Source organism: Babylonia areolata, chromosome 13 (genome assembly GCF_041734735.1).
Source record: "Babylonia areolata isolate BAREFJ2019XMU chromosome 13, ASM4173473v1, whole genome shotgun sequence".
NCBI lineage: Eukaryota > Metazoa > Mollusca > Gastropoda > Neogastropoda > Buccinidae > Babylonia > Babylonia areolata.
Window position 1 is genome coordinate 16,653,173 of NC_134888.1, and position 25,453 is coordinate 16,678,625.

At 41.5% G+C, this 25,453-nt stretch overlaps 1 protein-coding gene across 1 annotated transcript; it reads left to right on the top strand.

The window, feature by feature from the left end:
- Nucleotides 1-46: 46 nt before the first annotated feature.
- LOC143288854 (RCC1 and BTB domain-containing protein 1-like) lies at nucleotides 47-22,400 on the top strand. The gene is made up of 14 exons (XM_076597505.1): nucleotides 47-121; nucleotides 1,794-2,056; nucleotides 3,045-3,152; nucleotides 4,469-4,632; nucleotides 5,188-5,278; nucleotides 5,519-5,586; nucleotides 6,019-6,126; nucleotides 6,568-6,710; nucleotides 7,810-8,000; nucleotides 8,570-8,625; nucleotides 9,788-9,912; nucleotides 10,722-10,819; nucleotides 12,519-12,649; nucleotides 22,094-22,400. The coding sequence occupies exons 2-14, from the start codon at nucleotides 1,807-1,809 to the stop codon at nucleotides 22,232-22,234; spliced, it is 1,674 nt and encodes a 557-aa protein (XP_076453620.1). The 5' UTR covers nucleotides 47-121; nucleotides 1,794-1,806; the 3' UTR covers nucleotides 22,235-22,400.
- The last annotated feature ends 3,053 nt before the right edge of the window (nucleotides 22,401-25,453 follow it).

A 25,453-nucleotide genomic window follows, 5' to 3' on the forward strand; every position in this document is an offset into this window, starting at 1 on the left:
TAATATTTCTGCAAGGTGAATAACTCCCACTGATTACTGCCAGGGGCCAACTGAACGAGGCAGACGACAAAATACGACGAATTTGTTGCAGACGCAGATCTTCATCTCCATCAAGTGCCGGGTGAGTTGGATGAGGGATAATCTGCACTTTGCATTTGGAATCGCGCGTGAGGTGTGTCATCAATGTTTTTGGTTTACAAACTCTGATTGAAACAATGACAAAGTAAACACTTCGAGTGACTGCATTGTTTGATCTACTCACTTCTTCTTCTTCTTCCTTTGTACAACCAACACCATTCTATTGATGGTTCTGTTGTAGTTTGGGGAGGTTGCTGAGGATTGCGCTGTTGTGAGGATTGAAAAAAAACAAAACAAAAAACAAACTCTTTCTTTTTTCTCTTTTCTACTCACTGCTGAGTACTACTTTCAGTGTGATTTAATTTGCGTGATTGTTACATGGGTGCTACCCTTATTTTGGTGTAAGATCAGACACAGCCTGAGTTTCATGAAGTAGCATTTTCAGATATGAAATAGTTGAAAACTTTGACCATTTCACTTTCAAAATTCATTATCAGTTGTTTCGCTTGTCAGTTTAACATCTCTTTTACGAAGTCCTTAAAGTAATTTTCTGTAATTGTATTTAGATTTTTTTTTTTCAAATTTCACCCTCATTTCACTCTCAGTTGCCCAGTTTCCCCCTACTTTCCATTCATTCACATCTCCCACCCCTTCAAACCGATAATGCTCAAATGTATTCATAAATACTTTAACAAAATGTCTTCAGTCACCGATATGTGTGACGGGACATTAAACAAATTTCCTCCTCCCTCCCCCCCCCCCCCCACCCCCCCTGCATTTAAAAAAACTAACGAAAAATATGAAACGCATTAATTGAAACACAAAACCTATATATTCTTTAAGAATTTCCCTAGTTTCTGTATTCTAACCCTCCTGTTTATGAATTAATCAAAATTCTTCTCTGCATCTCAGTACAGTTCCACAGGAAATACTGGCTGAAATACTGATTGAAAAGTCTTCGTACAATGTTCAAATACTACTACAATAAAGTTTTGCTTCAATAATCGAATTACTAATACATGGAATCAACTGCCACCTCATCTAAAACAACCACCACCAACTAACTCTTTCAAGAATCAACTGGGCATTTCTTCAGAACTCTCAACTATTTTTGGAGAGTTTGATGAATAGATAAACAGTATATGAAGCATTGAATCTTAACCCCAAACTCTACCAAAATATGTTACAAAACAAAGGTCAAGTGGACTGTTTAAAAGCTTCAAAGCTTGCTTTGTCCCGACCCGCCTCCTCCTCCTCTATTATTACTAGTAGTACTACTATTACTATAAAATATACCCCACCCCACAGGAAAAAAAAAGAAAAAGAAAAAAGATATTCTATATTGCACGCAATTTTGTTGACTGAAATGGAATTGTTTCCATTTCAAAGTTTTCATTTTCACAAAAAGAATTTATCATCATGTGACAGATTGGGCAGATTATTACTCAGTAAAAAATTGTATCTGCTAGTTTCACTTTCAGATAATTATTTAGAATACAGTATCTGAAATAAAGTTACAAGATATAAAGTGGTAAGTGACTGGTTAAAATGTATATCTGTCTGCCTGTTGGTCTGTCTCGCTATCTTGCATGTATGCATGTGGGTGTGTGCATGTGTTCTTATATGCTTTGTGTCTGATGTGACATTTTAAAGCACTTGACAGGTTTGAAAATGCTATATTAAAGTGCTATAATCATGATTTTTTTCCTGTGTAGCGTGGTTGGCAGGATGGCATCAGGAGAAGGCGGTGACCTGTCCGGTTCATCAACATCACCCATCACTGTCAGTATGCCTGAGTGCATGAGTCGCCAGGCCGACCTCAGCCGCTGGCCCATCTTCAGCATCCTGCCTGAGAAAATTCTCAACACCATCTGCAAAGTCTGCGTCTTTGGCAGCTCCGGAAATGAAGCCATCTTCATCACAGAGTCAGATGACGTGTACGCCATTGGGTCCAATTGTAGTGGCTGCTTAGGGCTAGGTAAGGTTTTGGGTACTGTTAGTTGTTTTTTGTTTCTTTCTTCTTCTTCTTTGTTCGTGGGCTGCAACACTCATATATATATATATATATATATATATATATATATATATATATATATATATATATGTATACGCGAGTGGGCTTTTACATGTATGACCATTTTTAACCTGCCGTGTAGGCAGCCATACTCCGCTTTAGGAGGTGTGCATGCTGGGTACGTTCTTGTTTCCACAACCCACCGAATGCTGACATGGATTACAGGATCTTTAATGTGCGTATTTGATCTTCTGCTTGCATATACACACGAAGGGTGTCACGGCACTAGCAGGTCTGCACCTGGGACATCGTAAAAATCTCCACCCTTTACCCACCAGGCGCCGTCACCGTGATTGACCCTCAGATTGAAAGTCCAGTGCTTTAACCATTCAGCTATTGTGCCCGTTTGTTTTTTTTCTGCTTTCATTTTTCAAGTTTTGTGCTGACAGTGCTCCTTTTCTCCTTGTGGTGCCATCCATGGTAATTCTATAGGTTTTCATAAAAAAAAGAAAAATTGTTCACTTCAGAAACAAGAAAGAAGATAATTCTACTATAATATTCAGCTCTGTGCATTCGTAAACACTTAGACGACCCCTTGTCTGTATATGTTTGCATGCACCCACACAAGCACACACATGCTTTGTCACAAAAACTTGCACAAAACTGCTTATGCACACACACACATGCAGTTAGCATTACTTATACACATAATGTACACATATCCATATATGCATGCAGGCATGCAAGCACATGGAAGCGCGCGCGCACACACACACACACACACACACACACACACACACACACACACACACACACACACACACACACTCGCACGCACACACACTCGCACACACAAACACACAACAAGAGTTTAAAAAAAATTAGACATTGAACTCCTTCTTCTTCAGGTCAGTTGGAAATGCAGGTATTATTATATGTTTGTTTATTTCAGGAGATACACACAGCAGTTTTGAGCCACGAAAAATTGCATCGCTGTGCAAAAAAGACATTGTGGACATCGCCTTTGGCAGTGGTCCTCACGTCCTGGTGGTCACCAGTGGTCAGTTCTTTTGTGTGGACTATCAAACTTAACTCCTCACTAGTCGTTTGCTATGAATGAGTGAATGAATGAACTTGATATATATATATTAATCATTCCACACTTATGTTGTTTGTTCACAGTGCATCCCATACTCAAACATAAACAGATAGAAACAAAAAGCAATCAAATGCCTGCACAGCAGACAACACACTCACACTTACACACACACACATGCACACATGGACATTCATTGGAGCAGAGTTATAAAGTTAAAAAAAGAAAGTGAATGACTTTGGCTAATATTGGAAGTAATATGTTATGACTGCTTTTATAAGAGCGCGAGAAAAGCATTTTTCTAATTTTCCCAAGGACTGAATTTCAAAGAGAAGCAGCAACAGACTTAAAGGTCCACTCTCTTTGATTATGCAGTGATTATTTTCGCAAATTCATTCAGTCACACTGTGGGTTGAAAGGTCTTTTTGTTATGAGGATTTTAGTTTTCATAAGTTTAGTGGTCTGACACAGAGGTGAAAGCCACCAGAATGACATGGGTACAGCTGTGGAGAATCTTCTGTAAACAGTACCTTGAGGGTTGGATGAATGTTGCTGCAACCGTAGGTTCCCCCTTGAATTCAGAGGCTTAATCAAATTTGGTAGTTATTCATTGTCAGATAGAAGGTATTGATAGATATGTCTATGCTGACCGTCTTCATTTTGTGGTGTGTTTTATTTATTTGTGTTTGTGTGTTTTTAGTTTATCAGCATGCTAGTGGAAGCATTCATTAATGACTGGAATAGATTTTCTGCGTGTGTTTGTGTGTGCATATGAGTGTGAGTGTTTGTTTAACCCCTCTGCTGCTAATGATGAGTATATATGCTCATCAGTGAGGGGCTGTCACCTCACTGAGATAAGACCAGGTCAGTTTGACAGTCACCACTCTTAGATTCCTTACTCTTTGGACTGCATTACTTTAAGAGTTCCAATCACACCATTAATGAATTCACAAAAAATAGAAACTGTCATTCAGACTATCTCATTTCAACAAGTTCTAGCAGTCAAGAGGTTAGGAGCACAAAAAAATTGTAACTGCCTTTCAAACTGATCTCATTTCACCAAAGGTCTAGCAGTCAAGAGGTTAAAAACTCAGAGCGCAAAAAATAGGAACTGCCATTCAAACTGATCTCATGTCATCAAGGTCTAGCGGTCAAGTGGTTTAATTAAAACTCGGAGCACAAAAAAAAAAATGTAACTGCCTTTCAAACTGATCTCATTTCACCAAAGGTCTAACAGTCAAGAGGTTCAATTAAAACTCTGAGTGCTATTTGTCGATCAGAGGGAGACCTGCTGAGCTGGGGTCACAATGGGTACTGCCAGCTGGGCAATGGGTCGTCCAACCAGGGCATCCAGCCTGTGTCCATCTCCCAGTACATCGGTCACCAGGTGGTCAGTGTGGCCTGTGGCAGTCATCACTCCCTGGCCCTCACCAAGGAGGGAGAGGTGGGTTTGTGTGTGAGTGAGTGTCAGAGGGTGTGTGTGTGGGAGGGGGTGGGGGGTGGGGATGGGTGTGTTTGTGTGTGATGGGTGTGTGTGTGTGTGGATGGAGGGAGGTGTATGTGCGTGTGTGTGTGTTCGGTGGGGTGTGTTTGTGTAGGTGGGTTGGTGGGAGTGGGGTGTATGTGTTCGTGTTTGTGTGTATGTGTGTGTCAGTGACAGAGAGAACATGTTCATGGGTGTTTTCTACTTATTGTTAAATGTTTCTGGCTGACAGACTGGTGAGAAACAAATTAAGACATCAGTTAGTCTGTTGAAAAGCAGTGTGAAATTGATATTGATGGCTTAGTGTATTTATACACATGGGTGTGGACATTGATACATGTATGACTGTGTATGTGTGTTCATGATTATGTATGAGTTCGTGCTTGTATATGTGTTTGTGTTGTGGTGTGTGTGTGCTTGTAGTGTATTTATGTGTGCAGTTTTGTGTATGTGTGTGTTGTGGTGTGTGTGCCTGTGCAAGCAGCAGTTGTGATGACAGTTCAAGGTGTGTTGCAGATCTATGCCTGGGGACAGAACAACTGCGGGCAGGTGGGGAATGGAACCACTGCTAATCAGCCCACCCCTCGGAAAGTCAGCGCTGGTTTAGGTATGGGGACCATAGGGCACACAGCGTGAAGATACGGTTTTGGTTTCTTTTGCAGTGTTCTGTTTGTTTTGTTGATTGTCTTTGTGTTATATTTTCCTTAATCTTCCCTTTTTTTGTTGAATTGTGGTGTTGATTGGAGTTTGGGTGGCTTTTGTGTCGTTGTTAGTTTGTTAATTATGCATTATTTTCATTGATATTCCTGACTGTTTGTTGTTGTTTTTTGCTTGCTTTGTTTTGCAGGTGGTCGTCAGGCCATTTCCATAACCTGTGGTCAGACATCATCCTTAGCCCTGATTGACAATGGAGAGGTAATATTTTGTGACACACTACTACTGTATTTTCCTCTCTCTCTCTTGGTGTTTGGTCTCGTTCAGGTTGTGTGCTTTTTTCAGCTGGTAGGAATTATTGAGTGACTGTCAAAGATTGAAAGAGAGGGAGATAAAGCTTTTGTGTCCTTGCACTGTGTCAAAGTGCTGTTCACATAGGCAGACTTATCAAAAATAGATAGTTTTAAGTGTTTTGTGTGTGTGTGTGTGTGCATGAAGGTGCGTGTGTATTCATACACATGTGTGTGTGTGTTTGCCTGCAGTTGCATGATGTGTATATAACTTGCGCTAACTATGTACCAAGTGGATGATTATGTAATGCACACACTGTTCATTTTCTTCCTGTGTCATTACATGTGAAACACATTCCTGCATGCATTAAGATGTGAGCATGAGTTGAACTGTCGTGTCCAGGTGTACGGATGGGGTTATAACGGCAACGGGCAGCTGGGTCTGGGTAACAACGTGAACCAGCCCAACCCCTGTCGCCTGCAGTCCCTTCAGGGCATCATCATCAGCCAGGTAGGTGGCCAGCACAGTTTTCAAGTTTCAAGGAGGCGTCAGAGCGTTAGGACTGACCTACATATGCTACGCCACATCTGCTTTGATTATTTGAAAACAAGAAGAGGCTTTGAAAATGAAAATAAAGAGGAGCAGATGCCTGTTCTATGCTATATTCTTAGTGCATTGTTCAGGGGCTTTAGAGCCTGCCATGGACACATATAAAACGTCAATCTAGAATGAAATAAGATAGATACAGGTAAAGTTTAATGTCCTGTCACCTACACTAGTGAATGTAGACAACATAAATGTTTGGTTTTGTTCAGATTTGAAACACTGATTATGTCTTTGTATTTCCCAAGTTTTTCATCCATTTTTCTTTCGGTATCAATATGCATATATCCAAGAGCGTTTCCATGCTGGTTTCTGTTGATGTCTTTGTTGTCCTAATGTGTGACAAAGCTGGCCTGTGGCTACGCACACACCCTGGCTCTGTCAGATGAGGGGGCGCTGTATTCGTGGGGAGCAAACTCCTATGGGCAGCTGGGCACAGGGAACAAAGCCAACCTTATCTCCCCTACCAAAGTCACTCTTCCAAATGAGAGGTGGGGCCTTGGAAGGATTGATTAATCTAAATCTTTATTTAAAAGAAATTAATCTCCCTCTTCTTCTGTCTTGTTTGTGTCTCCCTCTGTCGATCTCTTTCACTTTGTTTTTCTCTCTCTCTTTTTGTATGTCTTCCATTCACTCCATGAATCTATTTCCCTCTCTGTTTCCGTCTCTCTTTCGTCATTTTTGTCCCGTCTTCTCTGTCTTTCTTTTTTTCTTTTTCTTTTGTGCACTGATATGTATTCTGTCTTTCAATTTTTTTTTTTTTACTTTTGTACACTGATATATATATATTATATAACTCATGCACCTTCAAAAACAAATACAGCAATCCCACCACATACTTGAAACTGCAAAAAATGGATGGAAGCATGAACAAAATTAAAATGAAGGAGAGCTGAATTCTAGGGCCACACACAGATGAACCATTAATGTACTGTGCATAGCTGGTGTGTCTTTTGTTTTTACACATGTTCTATGGGTTACTTGAAAAATGATAGAAAAAGGTTAGTCTAACCCAGATACATGAATTTTTTATCAAGAGGAAATAGGTCTTAGAGCATGAAACATTCTGTCAGTCATTAATGTCTAAGTTTTTTATGTTGTGCATTTATTTTGCTGGACTGATACTTGTCAAACACACATTTTTTAAGTGGAAGATGAATAGCAGTTGGAAAACTAGTTATTGTGGTTTTCAAATTCCAGTTCACAGTTGTTTTAAAGTATGCTGTGAATTTAAACTTTACTTGGACAGAACCAGACATGGTCTTTTTGACATTATTTTCAATACTTTTCACTTGATATAAATGTGTTGGTGAATTGGTGTTTTAATGCGTTATTTGAATCAAACATGTAACATTATTTCAGTTTCTCTTTGACTGGTTTTAAAAACTAACAGGTACTCTGCCCTGAAATAGCCTTTTTGTGATTGGCTGGGATGTAAACAATTGGATTTGATTTGAGTTGCATTGAAAATATGTTTAGTAATAAAATAGGAAAGGTCAGTATTTGTAACAAAATGAACTGAGTTATGTAACTGGTATGCACACAACAAAGTGTGTTGCACAGTGGATGACATGATGTATTATGCAGCAGGTGTATCGAGGTGGCAGCGACGCATTATTCCCACGTGTCGGCAGCCATGACCCAGACAGGGTTGGTGCTGATGTGGGGTCAGTGTCGAGGTCAGTCTATCACCACCCCCCTCCCCACCCGCTTCACCTGCACGGACGATGTGTTTGCCACCTTCTCTGCCCCACCAGTCACGTGGCGTATCTATTGCCTAGGTGAGTGGTTTGGTGTCAGGTGTACTCTATGTGTCAGGGCTTCCAGTCGAATTAGGTTGTTGTTATTTTTTTTGTTTGGTGGGTTTTTTTTTGGTTTCATCTTTCATTTCTTTTCAAGATTCAAGACTCCATAGTTTAAACAGTGTTTGTATGTGACTGGGAGAAGCGAGAGGTGGATGGTTTGGTTGGTTGATGTGGATATTTTGAAGCGTCGTTCACTACAGAACACCTGATTGGTGTATTTGCTTGGGGCATATATTTGGCATTGTGTTTTGCTGATTATGTACATCCGTGTGTGTGTTGTAATCAGTATTTTCTTTTACATTTCAAACATGTCATACAGTACACCACAAATATTGATAAACAGAATAACTAGAAAGTCTAAAACAAAGTCCTGTCCTGATATGAATACATCTTGCATGTATGTGTGAGTGTGTATGTGTGAGTGTGTGTGTGAGAGAGAGTGTGTGTGTGTGTGTGTGCGTGCGTGCATGCATGGTGAAATGGTAACCACCTACAGAGCTATACTGCTCCAGTTTGGTTCATGTTGTCTCTCCTTCCTGTTGCAGACCAGGTCAGAGGCACCAGGGTAGCAGACAGCATCGCTCAGGCTTTTGATGATCCTGTAAGTTTACCACAAGAATCTCTGCAATGCAGCTCTGTTGACTAATTTATGTAATTATTTTGGTATTAAACTAAACAAGGTTGTAGCTTGGAAAATTGCGCTGTGGCAAAGAGGTTAGTGTCAGGGAACATGACTTGGAGGATGCAGTGGTTTAATCCTCATCAGAGGTGTTTTTTGGTGGGATTTTGGGTGGGTGGTTTAGGTTGTTTTCCTGTTGCTGGCTTGTACCCAGAGCTGAATGTGATCAAGGGCTCAAACAGGCAGATTGGGATCACACAGTCGAGGGTCATCCACTTCATGGATGTGTCTGTTGGAGTGTTGCGCAGATTTTCTCACCAACACTGCAGGTGTTTGTATCTCTCAGCCTGGTTGACGCTGGGGTTTTGTCCCAAAACCTCAATGGACCCTCATAGCAGCATCTACATCACTCCCATCATCATTTATCATCATCTAAATATAGAAAACAAAATGTCCCAAATTCTGGGGCACAAAAAGAGGCTGTAGGTCCTGTGATCATTGTTGCTGTTGTAAACCCCCGTGATGATAGTTGCTGTAGTAAACCCGTTTTTATTGTCACTGTAGTAAACCCCCTGATCGTTGTTGCTGTAGTTAACCTCTGTGAACATTGTTGCTGTATTTAACTCCTGTAATCATTGTTGCCGTAGTTGACCCTGTGATCATTCACTGAACGTTATCGCTGTAGTTGACCATGTGATCATTGTTGCTGCAGTGATGTGGACGTATGTGAAGGAAGCTGGCAGAATAGTTAAGACGCTTATCTGCCTATCTGCCAAAACAGTGTCCATAAGGTCTTGGTTCAATTCCTGCTTTTGCCCTTTCTCCAAAGTTTGACTGAAAATCAGTCTAGTCATTCTGATAAGATGATAAGCCGAGGTCCTATGTGCAGCACGTACTTGGTGCACAGAAAAAGAACCTGTGGCAACAAAAGTGTTGTCCTTCGGCAAAATTCTTTTAAAGAAACACTTTGATAGGTACAGTGATATATATGCATGCACTCTAGGCCTGACTAAGCATGTTGGGTTATGGTGCAGGTCAGGCATCTGCTTAGCCATGTAATGTATGTGTAATGTATGTGGATGTGTCCGAGTGCAGTGAAGCCTCGATGAGAAACTGAGACTGTTGACATAAGGGGTTGGTGCAGGAGACCAGTGACCTGCGGTTTGTGGTGGAGAGCAAGGAGATCTGTGTGCACAAGGCCATCCTGAAGATCCGCTGCCAGCACTTCCGCTCCATGTTCCAGTCCTGCTGGAGTGAGGACGAAAAAGAGTGAGTGTCGATTGCACTGCTGTGGCTTTGTCATGCGCTGTGTGTATGTAGTGTGTTGATTTTAATTTTCGTCACAACAGATGTCTCTGTGTGAAATTCAGGCTGCTCTCCCTGGCTGCTCTCCTGTGGCAATGCACTCTCCCCGAAGAAGAACGCATTTCCACAGTGCAACACCATCCTTTTTTTTATTTTTTTTTTTTATGCCTCTACTTCAGGCATATTTGACAGAAAGAGTTACAGCTCTTGAAAGATTTTCTTTTTTTTTTAGTAAGACTTTACAGAAGGAAAGCAAAAAAAAAAAAAAAAAAAAAAAATGTTTGTTGTCATCAAGACTTTTTGTCATTATACCATTTCCATCTGGTTCCACTTACGTTTTGATTTGGTTACATTATTAAAGCTGTAATGTGGAATTTGAACATTTCACTATTGACTTCTTTTGGAATGAATGTTTATTTTTCTTTGAAAGGGAATATTTGTTTTAGTCAGAAAATGAATAAAAGGTATGTATTGTTTGTTGGTTCCAGAGGGAATAGTTGTGTTTTCAAGAATGAGGGAGTGAGAGCAAGAACTTCTGTTTTTTATCATCTTTAATACAATTTTTTTTTGTTCTGATAATGTTGAATGGAAAGCAATTTCACAATGTCTGTGATATGTTTGTACTCTTTAACGAATTCACTTGTTTTTGAAAGAAAAAATCTGTTATTAAAAAAAAAAAAAATTATATCAATTATATATGGTTGTACTCTGTAAAATGAATTTAAAAGTTTTTAAAAGAAAGTTCTCCATGTGAGTGTTACCTTTGTTGACAGTTGCATTGAGATGTCGAAGTACTCCTTCCCTGTGTATAGAGCCTTTCTGCGTTACCTCTACACAGACTGTGTGGACCTGCCACCTGAGGAAGCGATCAGTGGGTGTCTCTGGTTTCTCCCTGTGAACACTGTGGTCTGGGGAGAGTAGTAACCAATGGAGTGGCTGTAATGTAATGGATGTCAGACTGGTTTGATGGGCTTGGGGGATTTGGTTTCTGTGTTGGGTTGGTGTGTTGTGTTTGTAAGCATGTGTGAGATGTTATGTCTGTGTAGTTAATTGTAAATGCATGTTGAAGAAAAATCCAATCTGACATACATGTGTGTACATGCGTATAACTAAAGCTTGACTGGATGATCCAGGAAACGAATGATGAGTGCCTAAAGGTAGCTGTCAGTCAGCTCTTCCTAGGTAGGCGGTCTGTTGTGCAAATGACTCATTGTCTTTAAAGTGCTTAGTGTTTGATCTTTGACCAGAGATAGACTCTCTGTAAGTGTCAAACATCTATCTATCTGTCTATGGTCGGAAGAAGATGGGGTGAATGAGTGATGGGGAAGTGTGTGTTACATATGCATGTTTGTGCATGCATATGACATTTCTGTGTGTATGCCAGCTTGTATGTAATACATGTTGGTTTTAGCTCACTGAAAACTTGCTGCATAGTATGATGAAGCTTTTCTGATGTCAGCGTGACATGCTAAATCAAAGGACGCAGTCGATGAAAAAAAAAAGAATGTTATCAAGCTCAAAGTGGTGTATTGGCACATGGGAGAGAATACCCCACTTCGGACTTGTCTCTTCCACACAGACCAGTTAGTTCCCTTTGACAGTGAGCCTGCTAGTTTCTGTTAGGGCAAGTTTTTTTAACTGCTTTGTTTCCATCATTTTAAAGATTGCTCGATGCAACACATGGTGGAGATATACAATGCAAAAAGCAATAGAATTGCTTCTTCTTTTTTGTTAAGTTGTGTGTATTTATCATCAAGTACATAAAATAATGCAGTATAGAATTTTAAAATGTGGAATTATAGATAATAACAATGGAGAATACAGAAATATATAGGAGAAATATTAAACAGTTGTTTTTTGTTGTTTTTGTAAGATTTTTTTTTTTAAAGTCCTGTGTATGTACCTATAAGGTACATAGAATGGAATGTAATATGAAAGGGAATAACAATAATGTAATAATGATAATTTTAATGTGCAGTACAGTATATTGGGAAATGGGAAAAAGATAACAACTAACAGTTTAAACGGCTTTTTAAAACTTTTTTTTATTTTACAATGACTGGTGTGGAAGGTGGCAGAATGGATAAAACGCTCATCTGCCAAAACAGAGCCCGTGAGGGTCTGGGTTCGGGTCCCACTCTCGCCCTGTCTTAAGTTCAACTGGAAAATCGATCTGAGCATCTAGTCATTTGGATGAGACGATAAACCAAGGTCTCATGTGCAGCATACGTTAAGCGCACTGAAAAAGAACGCTTGGCAATGAGAGTGTAGTCCTCTGGTGAAATTCTGTAGGAGAAAATCACTCTGGTAGGTACATACACACACACAAACACACACACACACACACAATATATATATATATATAGAGAGAGAGAGAGAGAGAGAGAAATATGCTTGCACAGAGAGAAATATGCTTGCCTGACTTAGTGCATTGGGTTATGCTGCTGGTCATCTGCCTAGCACATGTGGTAGAGTGTATATGTATTTGTACCGAACACAGTGACGCCTCCTTGAAATTATGAAAACTGAATGGAACTGAAACTGTACGGCTGTGCTGTGCTGTGTGGTAGACCTGCTGGACCTGGCCAATGCCTACTGCGAGGACCGGCTGAAGCAGAAGTGTGAGGAGATCATCTGTCAGGGCATCTCTGTGGACAACGTGGCCATGCTATATGCTGCTGCTATCAAGTTCCAGGCCAAGGTCAGTTTGTTTTTTTTTAGGAGAGGGGGAAGTGGGGGGGTTTGGGGGAGCAGGGTGGGGGGGGATGCGAGGTGGGATGGAAGGTGGATGTGGGGGGTTACATCAGAAGGTGAGTTAATTTGGTAGGGAGGTTGGCAGGGGAGGGTTTGGGGGGGGGGGGAGGCAGGGTGGGGATAGAGGGTGCATGTGGGGAGGGACAGCAAAAGGTGAGGTCAGGGAGGCGGGGGGGCATGGGGGGTTGGAGTGGGCAATGGGTTGGGTTGTGGAAGGAAAGTGAAGAGATGAGTAAAGGAGCATGAGGATTAGGGAGTGGTGGTTGTGGAGTGGGTGCGAGGGGAGGGGGTGGGGGGGGTGCATGGCCCCTGCGGTTTGTAGGGGTGAGGTATGTGTGGGTGGATGTGTAGGGGTAGGGTATCTGTGGGTGGATGTGTAGGGGTGAGGTATGTGTGGGTGGATGTGTAGGGGTGGGGTATATGTGGGTGGATGTGTAGGGGTGGGGTATGTGTGGGTGGATGTGTAGGGGTGGGGTATGTGTGGGTGGATGTGTAGGGGTGGATATCTATAGGGGTGGGTTGTCTGTAGGTGGATGTGTAGGGGTGGGCAATCTGTGGGTGGATGTATAGGGGTGGGCTATCTGTACGGGTGGGCTATCTGTTGGTCAATGTGTAGGGGTGAGGTATGTGTGGGTGGATGTGTAGGGGTGGGGTATCTGTGGGTGGATGTGAAGGGGTGAGGTATGTGTGGGTGGATGTGTAGGGGTGGGGTATGTGTGGGTGGATGTGAAGGGGTGAGGTATGTGTCGGTGGATATGTAGTGGTGGGGTAAGTGTGGGTGGATGTGTAGGGGTGGGCTATGTGTGGGTGGATGTGTAGTGGTGGGGTAGTGTGGGTGGATGTGTAGGGGTGGGGTATGTGTGGGTGGATGTGTAGGGGTGGGCTATCTGTAGGGGTGGGGTATGTGTGGGTGGATGTGTAGGGGTGGGCTATCTGTAGGGGTGGGGTATGTGTGGGTGGATGTGTAGGGGTGGGGTATGTGTGGGTGGATGTGTTAGGGTGGGGTGTCTGTGGTTGGATGTGTAGGGGTGGGGTATCTGTGGGTGGATGGGGAGGGGGTGAGAAACTGTTGTGCTCTGTCTTGCTGTGGTCAGATCAGTTTCAGTGTGTGAGAGCGACAAGTGCAACAGCCAAGTGGTTAAAGCTTAAGACTTTCAATCTGAGGGTCCTGGGTTTGTATCTCGGGTCTCAGCACATAGTGGGTTAAGGATGGAGATTTTTACAATATCTCAATCAACAAATATGCAGACATGCTAGTGCCTGAACCCCCTTCATGTGTATATGCATACAGGACATCAAATACACACATTAAAAAAAACTTGTGATAATGTCTGCATTCGATGGGTTCGGTAAGACTATACACAGCATGCACACCGCCAGAAATGGAGTATGGTTGCTTACATGGCAGACTAGAAATGATTGAGCAAATAAAAGCCTACTCGTACTTGTATGCAAGTGAACATGGGAGTTGCAGCCTGCAAGGGAGAAGAGGAAGGAGAAGTGTGTGAGAGCAAGTGGGAATGAGAGAATGGGTGAGAGGGATTGAAAGGGGGTAAGGTTTACCTTGCAGTTTGCCAGAGGTTTTAGCCAAGCCTTGTTTCTTCTTTTTGTACTTTAGATAGGGAAGGGTCTGTGGGGAAAGGAGGATTTTTTTTGTTCAGTGTCACTTTGCAGTGTGTAAATTGTATCAAGGTTAAACCCAGGATCTTGTAGCACTGTGATTATGATAAGGAATGACAACTGTAATGACATAGAACACAAAGGTACTTGGATAGGCATGACACTGCTTCTTACATCTGTATATACACACCCTCTCTCTCTCTCTCTCTGAAATCTCAAATGTATTAAGTATTGGTTAAAATTGTTAAAGCTTCCACAAACATGTCTAAACAGGCCTATGATATGATGCTTTTGCAGATGGAGTTTGGTAAAGAAAACTGATGTTACAGAGTGAATAAGGTTCTAACTGAACATGGTTTTGGAATTGTGTGGTTGTCCCAGGGTGTAGGAAACAAACAGCAGTTTATTGCAGAATTCAGAGATAGACTCATTTGTTCCTTCAAACAAAACTGGCATTCTGACATGGAAAGTAAAGCAAAATGTAGTTGGTTCTTTTCTTTTAAAGGTATATTTCAGCCTGAAGCATATCTCAGAATCATTACATACAAATGGCACAAAATAAATTACGAGATTTAGGTTAAGAACTCTGAGTTTTAATGCAAACAGGAGATGGTTTGAACCTGGGACTTCTGTACAGTCACCATGTCCTGTCTGTGGATACCAAGTGGCTGACGAAAAACATTTTCTTTTTCAGTGTGAAGTTTATAATACTGTGCAAGGAAAATGTATATTCTTTAAAACAGATATGGCTAAAAGCCATGATGTTGTTACTGTTTTATCATCTGATAATGAAATCATAATTAGATTGATTGCTAAATGCATTGCACAAGCTCAAACAATGAGACAAAGGTACATAAGTCAGAATAGTATAAACAGCATAGAATGCACTTAATTATAGTCAGCACAGAAGTTATTTTATTTGGACAAAATAGAAAACATAATATTACATTCTTGAGTGTATTGTTGAGGCAGTCTGGTTTGATATATTTTTGAGTGGGTGGTCGAGTCAGTCCCCATTCATTTTGTTATTATTATTACATTTTTGTTTTTTTAGTTCTGTTTCGTGGAGTTTTTTGCCAGGATGTGGCTTAAGTGTTCCCAAGTATTGCATTTTTTCTTGGTTTAAACTGACTGAATGGTTGAGAGAAGAAATATAGTTTTTGTTATTTTAAAGCTAAAATATATGAATTTATGTTGTTGCCCCCTTGTCAGAAGACCTTTCTTGGCAATGACAATAAATGATTCCAGTCTCTCTCTCTCTCTCTCTCTTTCAGTCTGTCTCTCTTTCTGTCTTTCTCTGTCTCACTCTCACTCTCTCTCTCTCTCTCTCTCTCTCTCTCTCTCTCTCAGATGCACACTCTCTACCTCTCTCTCTCATTCTCTGTCTGTTTTGGTGGGTTGAGGAAACAAGACCATACCCAGCATACACACATCCGAAAATGGAGTATGGTTGCTTATATGGCAGGCTAGAAACGATCGTGCACGTAAAAGCCCACTGGTACAAACAAGTGAACATGGGAGTTGCTGTCTGCAAGCAAAGAAGAGGGAGGAGAAGTGTGTGAAAGGACCAGCCATCATGGCGAAGTGGTCAGCGTCACAGACTGACGGCTGGGAGGACGCGATTTCTCTTCCCAGCGGAGGTGGGTTTTCCAGCCCACGGCTGGCTCCTACCCAGAGTTTAGTGTGCTATGAGCCTAAATCAGAAGACTGGGACCACACAGTTGAGTATCATCCACTCACTCCACAGATGCATCTTTGGGTGTGTCGCTTAAATTTTCTGACCAACATTGCAAATGTCTGTATCTCTCAGGCCTGGTTAATGCTAGGATATTGTGACAGGTCGCTTAAAGTACAGCCTTGTCACATGGCCCCAAACCTAAATGGACCTCCATTGCAGCATCGTCATCATCTTAATTGTCATCCTCCTCTTCTTTCTTCATCATCAATATAAAAAAAGTCCCAAGTTATGTGGTCTTTCTTGTCCTGCTCTCATGGTGACTTTACTTTTGATACCCCTCTATTTCCATGCTTGGGTTTAGTCCTGTCAAGGTCTTTAGTGTCGGCAGATTCATGAGGGACATGGTGGCAGTCTCCACGCTGGGGATGAGGCTCACTCAGTCTGGCTCCTCAACTAAGCCATTATTGTCATCAATAAAGAGCTTAGTAGGTGGTGTACTGGATTGAATCAGAACAGGCACAGTATACTGAACACCACTGAAGTGCACTCAGCAGCAGTGCAAAGTCACCTCTGGGTGTGGCCTCCTGGTGACTTAACATTGATGGTTCCCTGTGGACTTCCACATGCAGGAACTGTGACAGATGAACCCGAGTGTGGCTTTGTACTGGGGGCTCAGAATGAGCGGTGTAGGAGTAAATGCCATTGAAACAGTGCAAGTGATGGGACAGCAAAATATTTTTTTTTAAAAGAAAAAAGAAAAAAAAGAAAAGAAATAAAATAAAAAGTGTGTGAGAGCAAGGGGGAAAGAGAGGATGGTTGAGAGGGATTGAATGGGTAGAACAAGATTGGATTACCATGCAGTCCACCAGAGGTTTGAGTTAAGCCTTGTTGTTTCTTATTTTTGAGCTTTAGAGAGGGAAGGGTCTTTGGGAAAGGGAAGATTTTTGTGTTCAGTGTCACTTTGCAGTGTGCAGATTGTGTCAAGGTTAAGTCCAGGATTTGGCCACTCTGTATGATAAGGTGAAGAACAACAGCTTTAATCCCATAAAACACATGAACACCTCAGACGCACTCTGAAAGATGGGCACAACACTGCTCCTTTATCCGTACACACACACACACACACACACACACACTCCTAAAAGAAAGAAAACAGAAAATGGAATGGGCCACCACTTTCCTCTCAGTCTTGTCTCCTCTTAGTGTTTGTTCCTTATCTATAACTGTCACTTGCTTCCTTTTCTCCATCCCTCTCTTTCCTCTCTATCCCTCCCATTTTTTTGTTCTACCCCTCCCCCCCCTGCTCCCACTTCTCTGTCCCTCTCTTTCTCCTTCCCAGTTGCTTCCTCTTCTCTGTACCTCTCTTTGTCCTTCCCTCTTCTCTGCCCCTCTCTTTCTCCTTCCCAGTTGCTTCCTCTTTTCTGTCCCTCTCTTTGTCCTTGCCTCTTGCTTCCTCTTCTCTGTCCCTCTCTTTGTCCTTCCCTCTTCTCTGCCCCTCTCTTTCTCCTTCCCAGTTGCTTCCTCTTCTCTGTCCCTCTCTTTGTCCTTTCCTCTTCTCTGTCCCTCTCTTTCTCCTTCCCAGTTGCTTCCTCTTCTCTGTACCTCTCTTTGTCCTTCCCTCTTCTCTGTCCCTCTCTTTCTCCTTCCCAGTTGCTTCCTCTTCTCTGTACCTCTCTTGTCCTTCCCTCTTCTCTGCCCCTCTCTTTCTCCTTCCCAGTTGCTTCCAATTTTCTGTACCTCTCTTTGTCCTTTCCTCTTCTCTGCCCCTCTCTTTCTCCTTCCCAGTTGCTTCCAATTTTCTGTACCTCTCTTTGTCCTTTCCTCTTCTCTGTCCCTCTCTTTCTCCTTCCCAGTTGCTTCCTCTTCTCTGTCCCCCTCTTTGTCCTTCCCTTTTCTCTGTCCCTCTCTTTCTCCTTCCCAGTTGCTTCCTCTTCTCTGTACCTCTCTTTGTCCTTCCCTCTTCTCTGCCCCTCTCTTTCTCCTTCCCAGTTGCTTCCAATTTTCTGTACCTCTCTTTGTCCTTCCCTCTTCTCTGTCCCTCTCTTTCTCCTTCCCAGTTGCTTCCTCTTCTCTGTCCCTCTCTTTGTCCTTCCCTCTTCTCTGTCCCTCTCTTTCTCCTTCCCAGCTGCTTCCTCTTCTCTGTACCTCTCTTTGTCCTTCCCTCTTCTCAGTCCCTCTCTTTCTCCTTCCCAGTTGCTTCCTCTTCTCTATACCTCTCTTTGTCCTTCCCTCTTCTCTGTCCCTCTCTTTCTCCTTCCCAGTTGCTTCCTCTTCTCTGTACCTCTCTTTGTCCTTCCCTCTTCTCTGTCCCTCTCTTTCTCCTTCCCAGTTGCTTCCTCTTCTCTGTCCCTCTCTTTGCCCTTGCCTCTTGCTTCCTCTTCTCTTCTCTCCTCTCCTCTTCTCTGTCCCTCTCTTTCTCCTTCCCAGTTGCTTCCTCTTCTCTGCCCCTCTCTTAGTCCTTGCCTCTTGCTTCCTCTTCTCTTCTCACCTCTTCTCTGTCCCTCTCGTAGTCCTTGCCTCTTCCCTCCTCTTCTCTGTCCCTTTCTTTGTTCTTCCCCCTTGCTTCCTCTCTGTCCCTTTCTTTTGTTCTTCCCCTTTGCTTCCTCTTCTCTGTCCCTGTCTTTGTCATTCCCTCTTGCTTCCTCTATCCCTCTCTTTCTTTGTCAATCCTTGCTTCCTCATCAAAACTCCTCTGTCCTTAAGTTTGATTTATCTTCTGTATCCCTTTCTTTGTTATCCCCTCTTGCTTCCTCTTCTCTGTCCCTCTCTTTCTTTGTCATGCCCCTTTTCTTCCCCATTCTTGTCCTTCCCCCCCCCTTTCCTCCTCTTCTCTACACCTCTCTCTTTGTCCTCCTCCATTGCTTCCACTTTTTTGTCCCTGTCTTTTTTCATTCTTGCTTCCTGTTCTCTACCCCTCTCTTTGTCCTCCCCCCTTGCATCCTCTTCTGTGTCCTTCTCTTTGTCCTTCCATCTTGCTTCTTGTTCTCTGTACCTGTTTTTTGTCATTCCCTCTTCCTCTTTATCTCTCTCTCTCTTTTGTCCTGCCCCCTTGCTTCCTCTTCTAATGCTATGCTACTCTTTTTGCCCTTCACCTTGATTCCTCTTCTCTGTCCCCCTCGTTCTTTGTCCTTCCCCCTTCCACTTCTCTGCCCCTCTCTTTGTCATTCCCCCTTGCTTCTTGTTCTCTGTACCTCTCTTTGTCATCCCCTCTTGCTTCCTCTGTCCCTCTCTTTCTTTGTCTTGATCCTTGCTTCATCTTCTGTACTCCTCTGTTTGCCCTTCAGCTTGATTTCTTTTCTGTATCCCTTTCTTTGTCATCTTGCTTCCTCTTCTCTGTCCCTCTTTTTCTTTGTCATGCCCCTTTCCTCTTTTCTTCCCCATTCTTTGTCCTTTCCTCCTCTTCTCTATCCTTCTCTTTCTTTGTCCTTCCACTTTTCTGTCCCGCTCTTTCTTTGTTCTTCTCCTTGCTTCCTCATCTCAACCCCTCTCTTTGTCCTTCCCTCTTGCTTCCTCTTTTCTGTCCCTCTCTTTGTCCCTCCCTCCCTCTTGCTTCCTCTTCTCTGTGACTCTCTTTGGCATTTCCTCCTGTTTCCTCATCTCTGCTCCTCTCTTTCTTTGTCTTTCCTCCTTGCTTCCTCTTCTATACTCCTCTCTTTGCTCTTCACCTCGATTCCTCTTCTCAATCCCTCTCTTTCTTTGTCCTTCCCCCTTTGCTTTTTCTATAACCCTCTCCTTCTATGTTAGTCGTGACAAACAAGTGGCACCGAACAAGTCTCGCCAGATTTAGAACGAGAACGATTGGTTTGAATGCTTATGAAAAGTGGTTTCAGACTGAGCCCTCGTTATTCTCCCCTTGTCCGATGTGCGGGCATTCAAGGGAGGATGAGTTACATTTTTTGTTTAGTTGTAAAGCTTATGACGATATTCGAGAAAAATGTGTTGTATTTAAAACAAATTCAGCAAAGTATGAAGATATTTTTGGAGTGCTTAATTTAAATCAGGAAACTTCACTACAGTCACTTGCAAAATATATTGCAGAAGCGAATAACATGCGACGAAAAAAAACTCAACAATAATAAAATAGTATCAGGTGTTGCTCATTGTGAAAAGTGAAATCTGTGTTGTCACTCTCATATGGAAAATATTATGTTATACATTTATATATGTTTTTGTTTTTATTTCTCTCTACATGCCATTACTTTGAATGGATGGTCGAACTGCACTTTGTTGCACAGATTGATTGATTTCGTTTTGGTTTTGGTTTTCATCAATATTATTACTATTGATGCATGTTGTTATTTGTATTATGAACCCCCATGTCATTAGGGCTGTAAAGCTATTGACATTAAAGTGTTCAGTGTTCAGTGTTCAGTGTTCTCCTTCTATGTTCCTCTCTTTGTCCTCCCCCTTTCTTTCTCGACTCCATCCCTCTCTTTTTTTCTCCTCCCTCTTCCTCTTCTCTACCCCTGTCTTTCTTTGTCCTTCCCCCTTGCTCCCATTAAGAAACGTGTAATGGGCGGGAAGCGTGAGAGAGGTTGGCCATCCAGTGCATTCACATCACCGGTTATCACTGGGCAACAGAAAACCAAGTGACACAAATGCCAATAACACCACGCTACAGGGCGGTGAGTGATAGGGGGAGAGTTTCTCATTTACCATTCACCGGCCAGCCCAACAAATGACCTGTAATTACAGACACGCTGTTGAACTCAGCACAATTCATTTCCTGCCCCAACAAATGGAAAGACAGAGGGAAATGAGAATAAGAATAATGAGAAAGACAGATGAAACATATATGGTGGTGGAACGTTTACAAGAATGTGAAAAATCATGTGGTATTGGCAAACCATTTAGTCTTTAGACTCCTGTCCTTAGAAGTAATTGTGTGACTGTGATAAATCATCAGTGATATATGTACGCTTGATTGATCCTGAAAGTCTGTGTCCACATTTTGTACCCATAAAAACATTATAACTAAAATTGCTCTTGGCGGTCTGCCATCTATCCTGCAGTCAGAATAAAAAGATGGCAATCAAGGGAGTGGGGAGGGGGGGGGGAGTATTAAAAAAAAAAGACACACAAAAAAAAGACAGTCTGTCTTGTTATATCAGTTGGAGGAAGCTTCAGCAGAGTTGCACATTTCCTGAGAAACAAGCTGAGACTGGTCCTGCAGGAAGATTCTTGTCATTCACAAGTTGGAATTTCATGTGCCTCCCCCATTCCTTGCCTGTGATGAAGTGGACAGTGTGACCTGTGACCTGACCTCATTACAGCTTGTGGGCAATGCCTGAAGGGCCTCAGAATTTGATATCAACATTTCTTTGTTATTTTGTGATGATGAGGAATTTTTCTAGAAAATTATTTGAATTGTTTACGTTCACAGGCTGAATTCTCACTTTCGTTTTTACCTACAAATGGGCATTTAAGTATATGACCATATTTACCCAGCAGTTTAGGCAGCTGCACTCAGTTTTTAGAGGTGTGCATGCTGGGTATGGTCATGTATCCACACACCACACAGTGACTTGGATCACACATGTATTGGATGTTCTGCACATGTATACGCTTGAAGGGGGTTCAGGCTCAAGCAGGTCTGCATGTTTGTTAACCTGGGAAATTGGAAAAATCTCCGCCCTTAGCCACAGCTGGGATTCAAACCCAGGACCCTAGATTTGAATGTCCAGTATTCTAACCACTTGGCTGTCGTTCCCCATAATCAGCAATGAAATGCTGTTGTTGCCATTTTTCTGGATATTCAGCTTGCAAGTACCTAATAGTAATAGTCATGGTAATAATAATGATGATAATAATAACAATAAGTTTACAGTGATGATACGTATAGTTATGATTATTTTCAGTTCTGGAAGTGTTTTTAAACTGATGATGCTATAAGTAATGACGATGCCTGTTCTGATTATAACATACAGGTGTTGGCTCCAGAGCCTGGAGAAGTTCTTAGACTGATGATGCTACAGGTAATGACGATGCCTATTCTGATGGTAACACGCAGGTGGTTGTTTCCAGTAGACTGATGATGCTACAGGTAAAGACGATGGCTGTTCTGATGATAACATCACAGGTGATTGGTTCCAGAGCCTGGAGGAGTTCTGTTTCCGCTTTGCTCTGAACCACCTGACGGCAGTGACACAGACGGAGGCCTTTTCCAGCCTGGACGGCTGTGTCATGAGGGACTTCATCAAGCAGGCTGCCTCCGCAGGGGCCTTCCGCTACTGAGTGACCACCACCACCAGCCTATGGCCACAGCGTGGCGACAGTGTGTCAGCAGTGTGTTGACAGCATGTCAGCAGTGTGTCAGCCGTGTGTCGGCTGTGTTTGGATTGGGTGGATGATCAGTTTGATTTGTTGTTTGTTGTATTGTTGTTGTTTTTTTGTGTGTGTGTGTGTGATGGCACTATGTGTTTTCAATTGGTTTTCAATCTTGTGTTACCTCTCTCTCTCTCTCTCTCTCTCTTCTCTCTCCCTGTTTGTCTCTCTCTCTCTCGTTTTTTTGTTTTTGTTTGTTTGTTTTTTGTTGTTGTTTTTTTGTCTCTCTTGTTCTGCTTCTTTCCCAGATTTCTCTCTCTCTCTCTGAAACTGTCTCTTTCCCAGTTTGTCTCTTGATCTCCCCCTTCTGTCTCTCTTCCTGTGCTTCTTTCCCAGTCTCTCTCTCTCTCTCTCTCTCTCTCTCTCGCTCTCTCACTGTCTCGCTCTCTCTCTTTTTTTTTCCATGTTGCTGTGCCTGTCCATTTGTCTGTCACAATCTGTCTCTGTACCTGGGTGACGTAGCGTTGCATCACTGCCTCAGTTGACTCCATTGCTTATCTTATAGCACTTTGGTGGTGGTAGTCAGTTTTCGGCAACGTTATGGTGCTGGAATGTGTGTTCAGAATACTTTGCAATTATTTTTGTGGTGGCTGTCATTTTCTTTCATGGCATACATGTTTGTTTAATTGAAGTGTCCTTTTGGACAAGCCTTTTTTGTTTTTCTTTTGTTTTTATTTCAGAGCCCGCCTCCCCCTTGTTTGCCCCTCAGTGAAGTCCTTTATTAATTCATATTTTCTGTTGTTTGCACTTGTAGGTATGTGTTTTTTGCTGTTACATTTTATCTTTGTCATTTTTTTTTCACTAAAAAAATGGAAAGTAATTTTCACTTTTCTCTTCTTTTTATTTCTTTTTTTGTTGTTGTTATTTTTGTGTGTGTACATTGATGAGATTTTCACCATTTAGTACTGTTGACATTGAAAAAAAACACATAGTTTTTGTATATCTTTTCATGTTACATTTTTCTCTCATATATTTTGTACTTTAACCATTGTCATAATTTTCTCAGTTTTTTTTTTTTTTTCGTTTATCTTCTCAGTAGCATATTTCCTTTTTAATCTTTTTTCGGTTCATATTTGTGGCTATTGCTACTAAAGTCTCATTCTTTTTCCTGTTCACCTTTTTTTTCTTTTTTCTTTTTTTTAAATTTTTTATCCCATCTAATTTCCTACTAGTTTTCCTTTTTTCAGGTTTAAAAAAAATTTTTTTTTTTTTTGTAATTGATGTGTGTTCATCCTGTCTTTTGCAGTAGGTTCTCATACATAAAAAAGTACAGATATACAGCTATTTACTAAGCATTGACAAAGTTTACATGTATACGGGCACAAACAGGCATGATGATTGCATGATAATTTCGCTTTAGATGGGTATGACAAGAAAGTGTGGTGTAATAGTATCCATGCTTCTGAGTCTTTGATGAAAGGAAGCATCTCTTCTTGACAGCAGACAGTCCTAGTATCAGATTGAAGCTCCCATACAGAATTTTCACTGTTTATGTGCTCATTCTAGAAATCTTTTCAAAGTCCCAGGAACTCGCTTGACGAACATGCAGTGTGTCTTTTCCACTTTCAAAGGGTCAGGGATACATATTTACGCATTATCAGAAGCCTGTTTGTAGGTGGGCACTTTTTGAATATTTTTGTTCATATATCTGTCAGTATGTACATACCTGTTTTTCATTTATGTGTGTCTGTCTGTCTCGGCAGACTCTGAAGCTTGCTTTATGTCATGTATTTCCATTTCTCCAAGCATGTCTCTGTGAAGTCATATCAAATTGTGTATAAATGTGTGCACTTGTGAGCATTTTCTAGAACATATCTTTTTTTTCTTTTTTTTTTTTTTTTGCCAGCCACTTCTGAAAGAATCTAACCAGGGTCTGAGATATGTCTCATTGTGCCATTGTTGCACGCACAGATCATGCTCATTTGTTATTGGAGGCTGTTGTCCATGGCTGTGACAGAACCAGTTAGGTGTTGGACTTCTGTTCCCAGTGTTCACCAGTGATTGGAGTTTGAGGCCCCATTTCAGTATGGTGTTGTGTCCTTGGGGAAAGGCGCTTAACTCCAGTTTTCCTAACTCCTTCCGGATGTGAATGGGTGTGTGACTTTGGTCAGGAAAGGTTCAAGCTGTGGAAGGAGATGGTTGGGCCCCACCTACCTACACAGAGCCCTTGACACAGTGAATAATTATGATGGCTGTAAAAGGGGATTGGACCTTTAACCTTTATGTCCATGGACTCGCCAGAGGAAAAGCTTACACAGGGGATTTACTTTGAAGGGTGTGAGGGGATGTTCTTTCTTTGTTGTTGTTTCGTTTTCTTGATGCTCTTTTCCTTTTTTTTTTTTTTGCCTCAGAACAGCGAGAAGTCTTTCTGTTTTCAGAGAATCAGTCAAAAAGCTTCATATAGAGAAAATCTCACTCATTACTTTTAATTCTTGATCATCTGGTGAACAATCAGAAAGTTCCAAAAGGGATGTTGTTTTTTAAAATCTGTTCACTGTTCTGTGTTGTTGGAGAAAACTGAAATGCCAGGAGGGAAGAAGTCTCTTTAGAATTATGTGCTTTAATAGGAAAACTTTGGAAATTTATGGAGAAGATGGTCTCTTTTTAATGTCTGTTTCCAGAGTAAACTTAACAAAACTTCAGATAGGAAAACGAGGATTTCACTCTTCATTGTTGGTGTTCTTTTTGGTTTTTTAAAGAAAAAGTTGGCACAATGTGTTTAGATTAATCTGAGGATATCATTGAAATATATACAAAATGTTTCATTTTCAACAATTTTGAGATACACTACATAAAGTATCTAGTTTTTTTGTTTTGAAGAAGAAAAAGAAGCCTAAATAGGGTCATTTCAGGTAATATGTCAAAATAAATAAATGGTTAAATAGGTAAATGATAATACAGATTGAACTATTTTTAGAATATTATATATTTTTATATAATAATAATAATAATAATAATGATAATAATAATGTACATTTATATAGCGCCCTTTCCCTCTAAGAGCTCAGGGCGCTTAACTTGAAAGAAAAATATTACAAGTTACATAAATCATTCATGACCACTCTTTCTCAAACCATAGTTTCTTTTATTTACACGAGGAAGTTTCAAAAGGTACCTGTCAGAGGAAGA

Excerpts from the sequence above, each read along its gene's own strand:
- LOC143288854 (XM_076597505.1), top strand. The coding sequence starts at position 1,807 with ATGGCATCAGGAGAAGGCGGTGACCTGTCCGGTTCATCAACATCACCC. Across the intron at positions 4,633-5,187 it reads CCCTCACCAAGGAGGGAGAG|ATCTATGCCTGGGGACAGAA; the intron begins GTGGGTTTGTGT and ends GGTGTGTTGCAG. Across the intron at positions 6,711-7,809 it reads GTCACTCTTCCAAATGAGAG|GTGTATCGAGGTGGCAGCGA; the intron begins GTGGGGCCTTGG and ends ATTATGCAGCAG.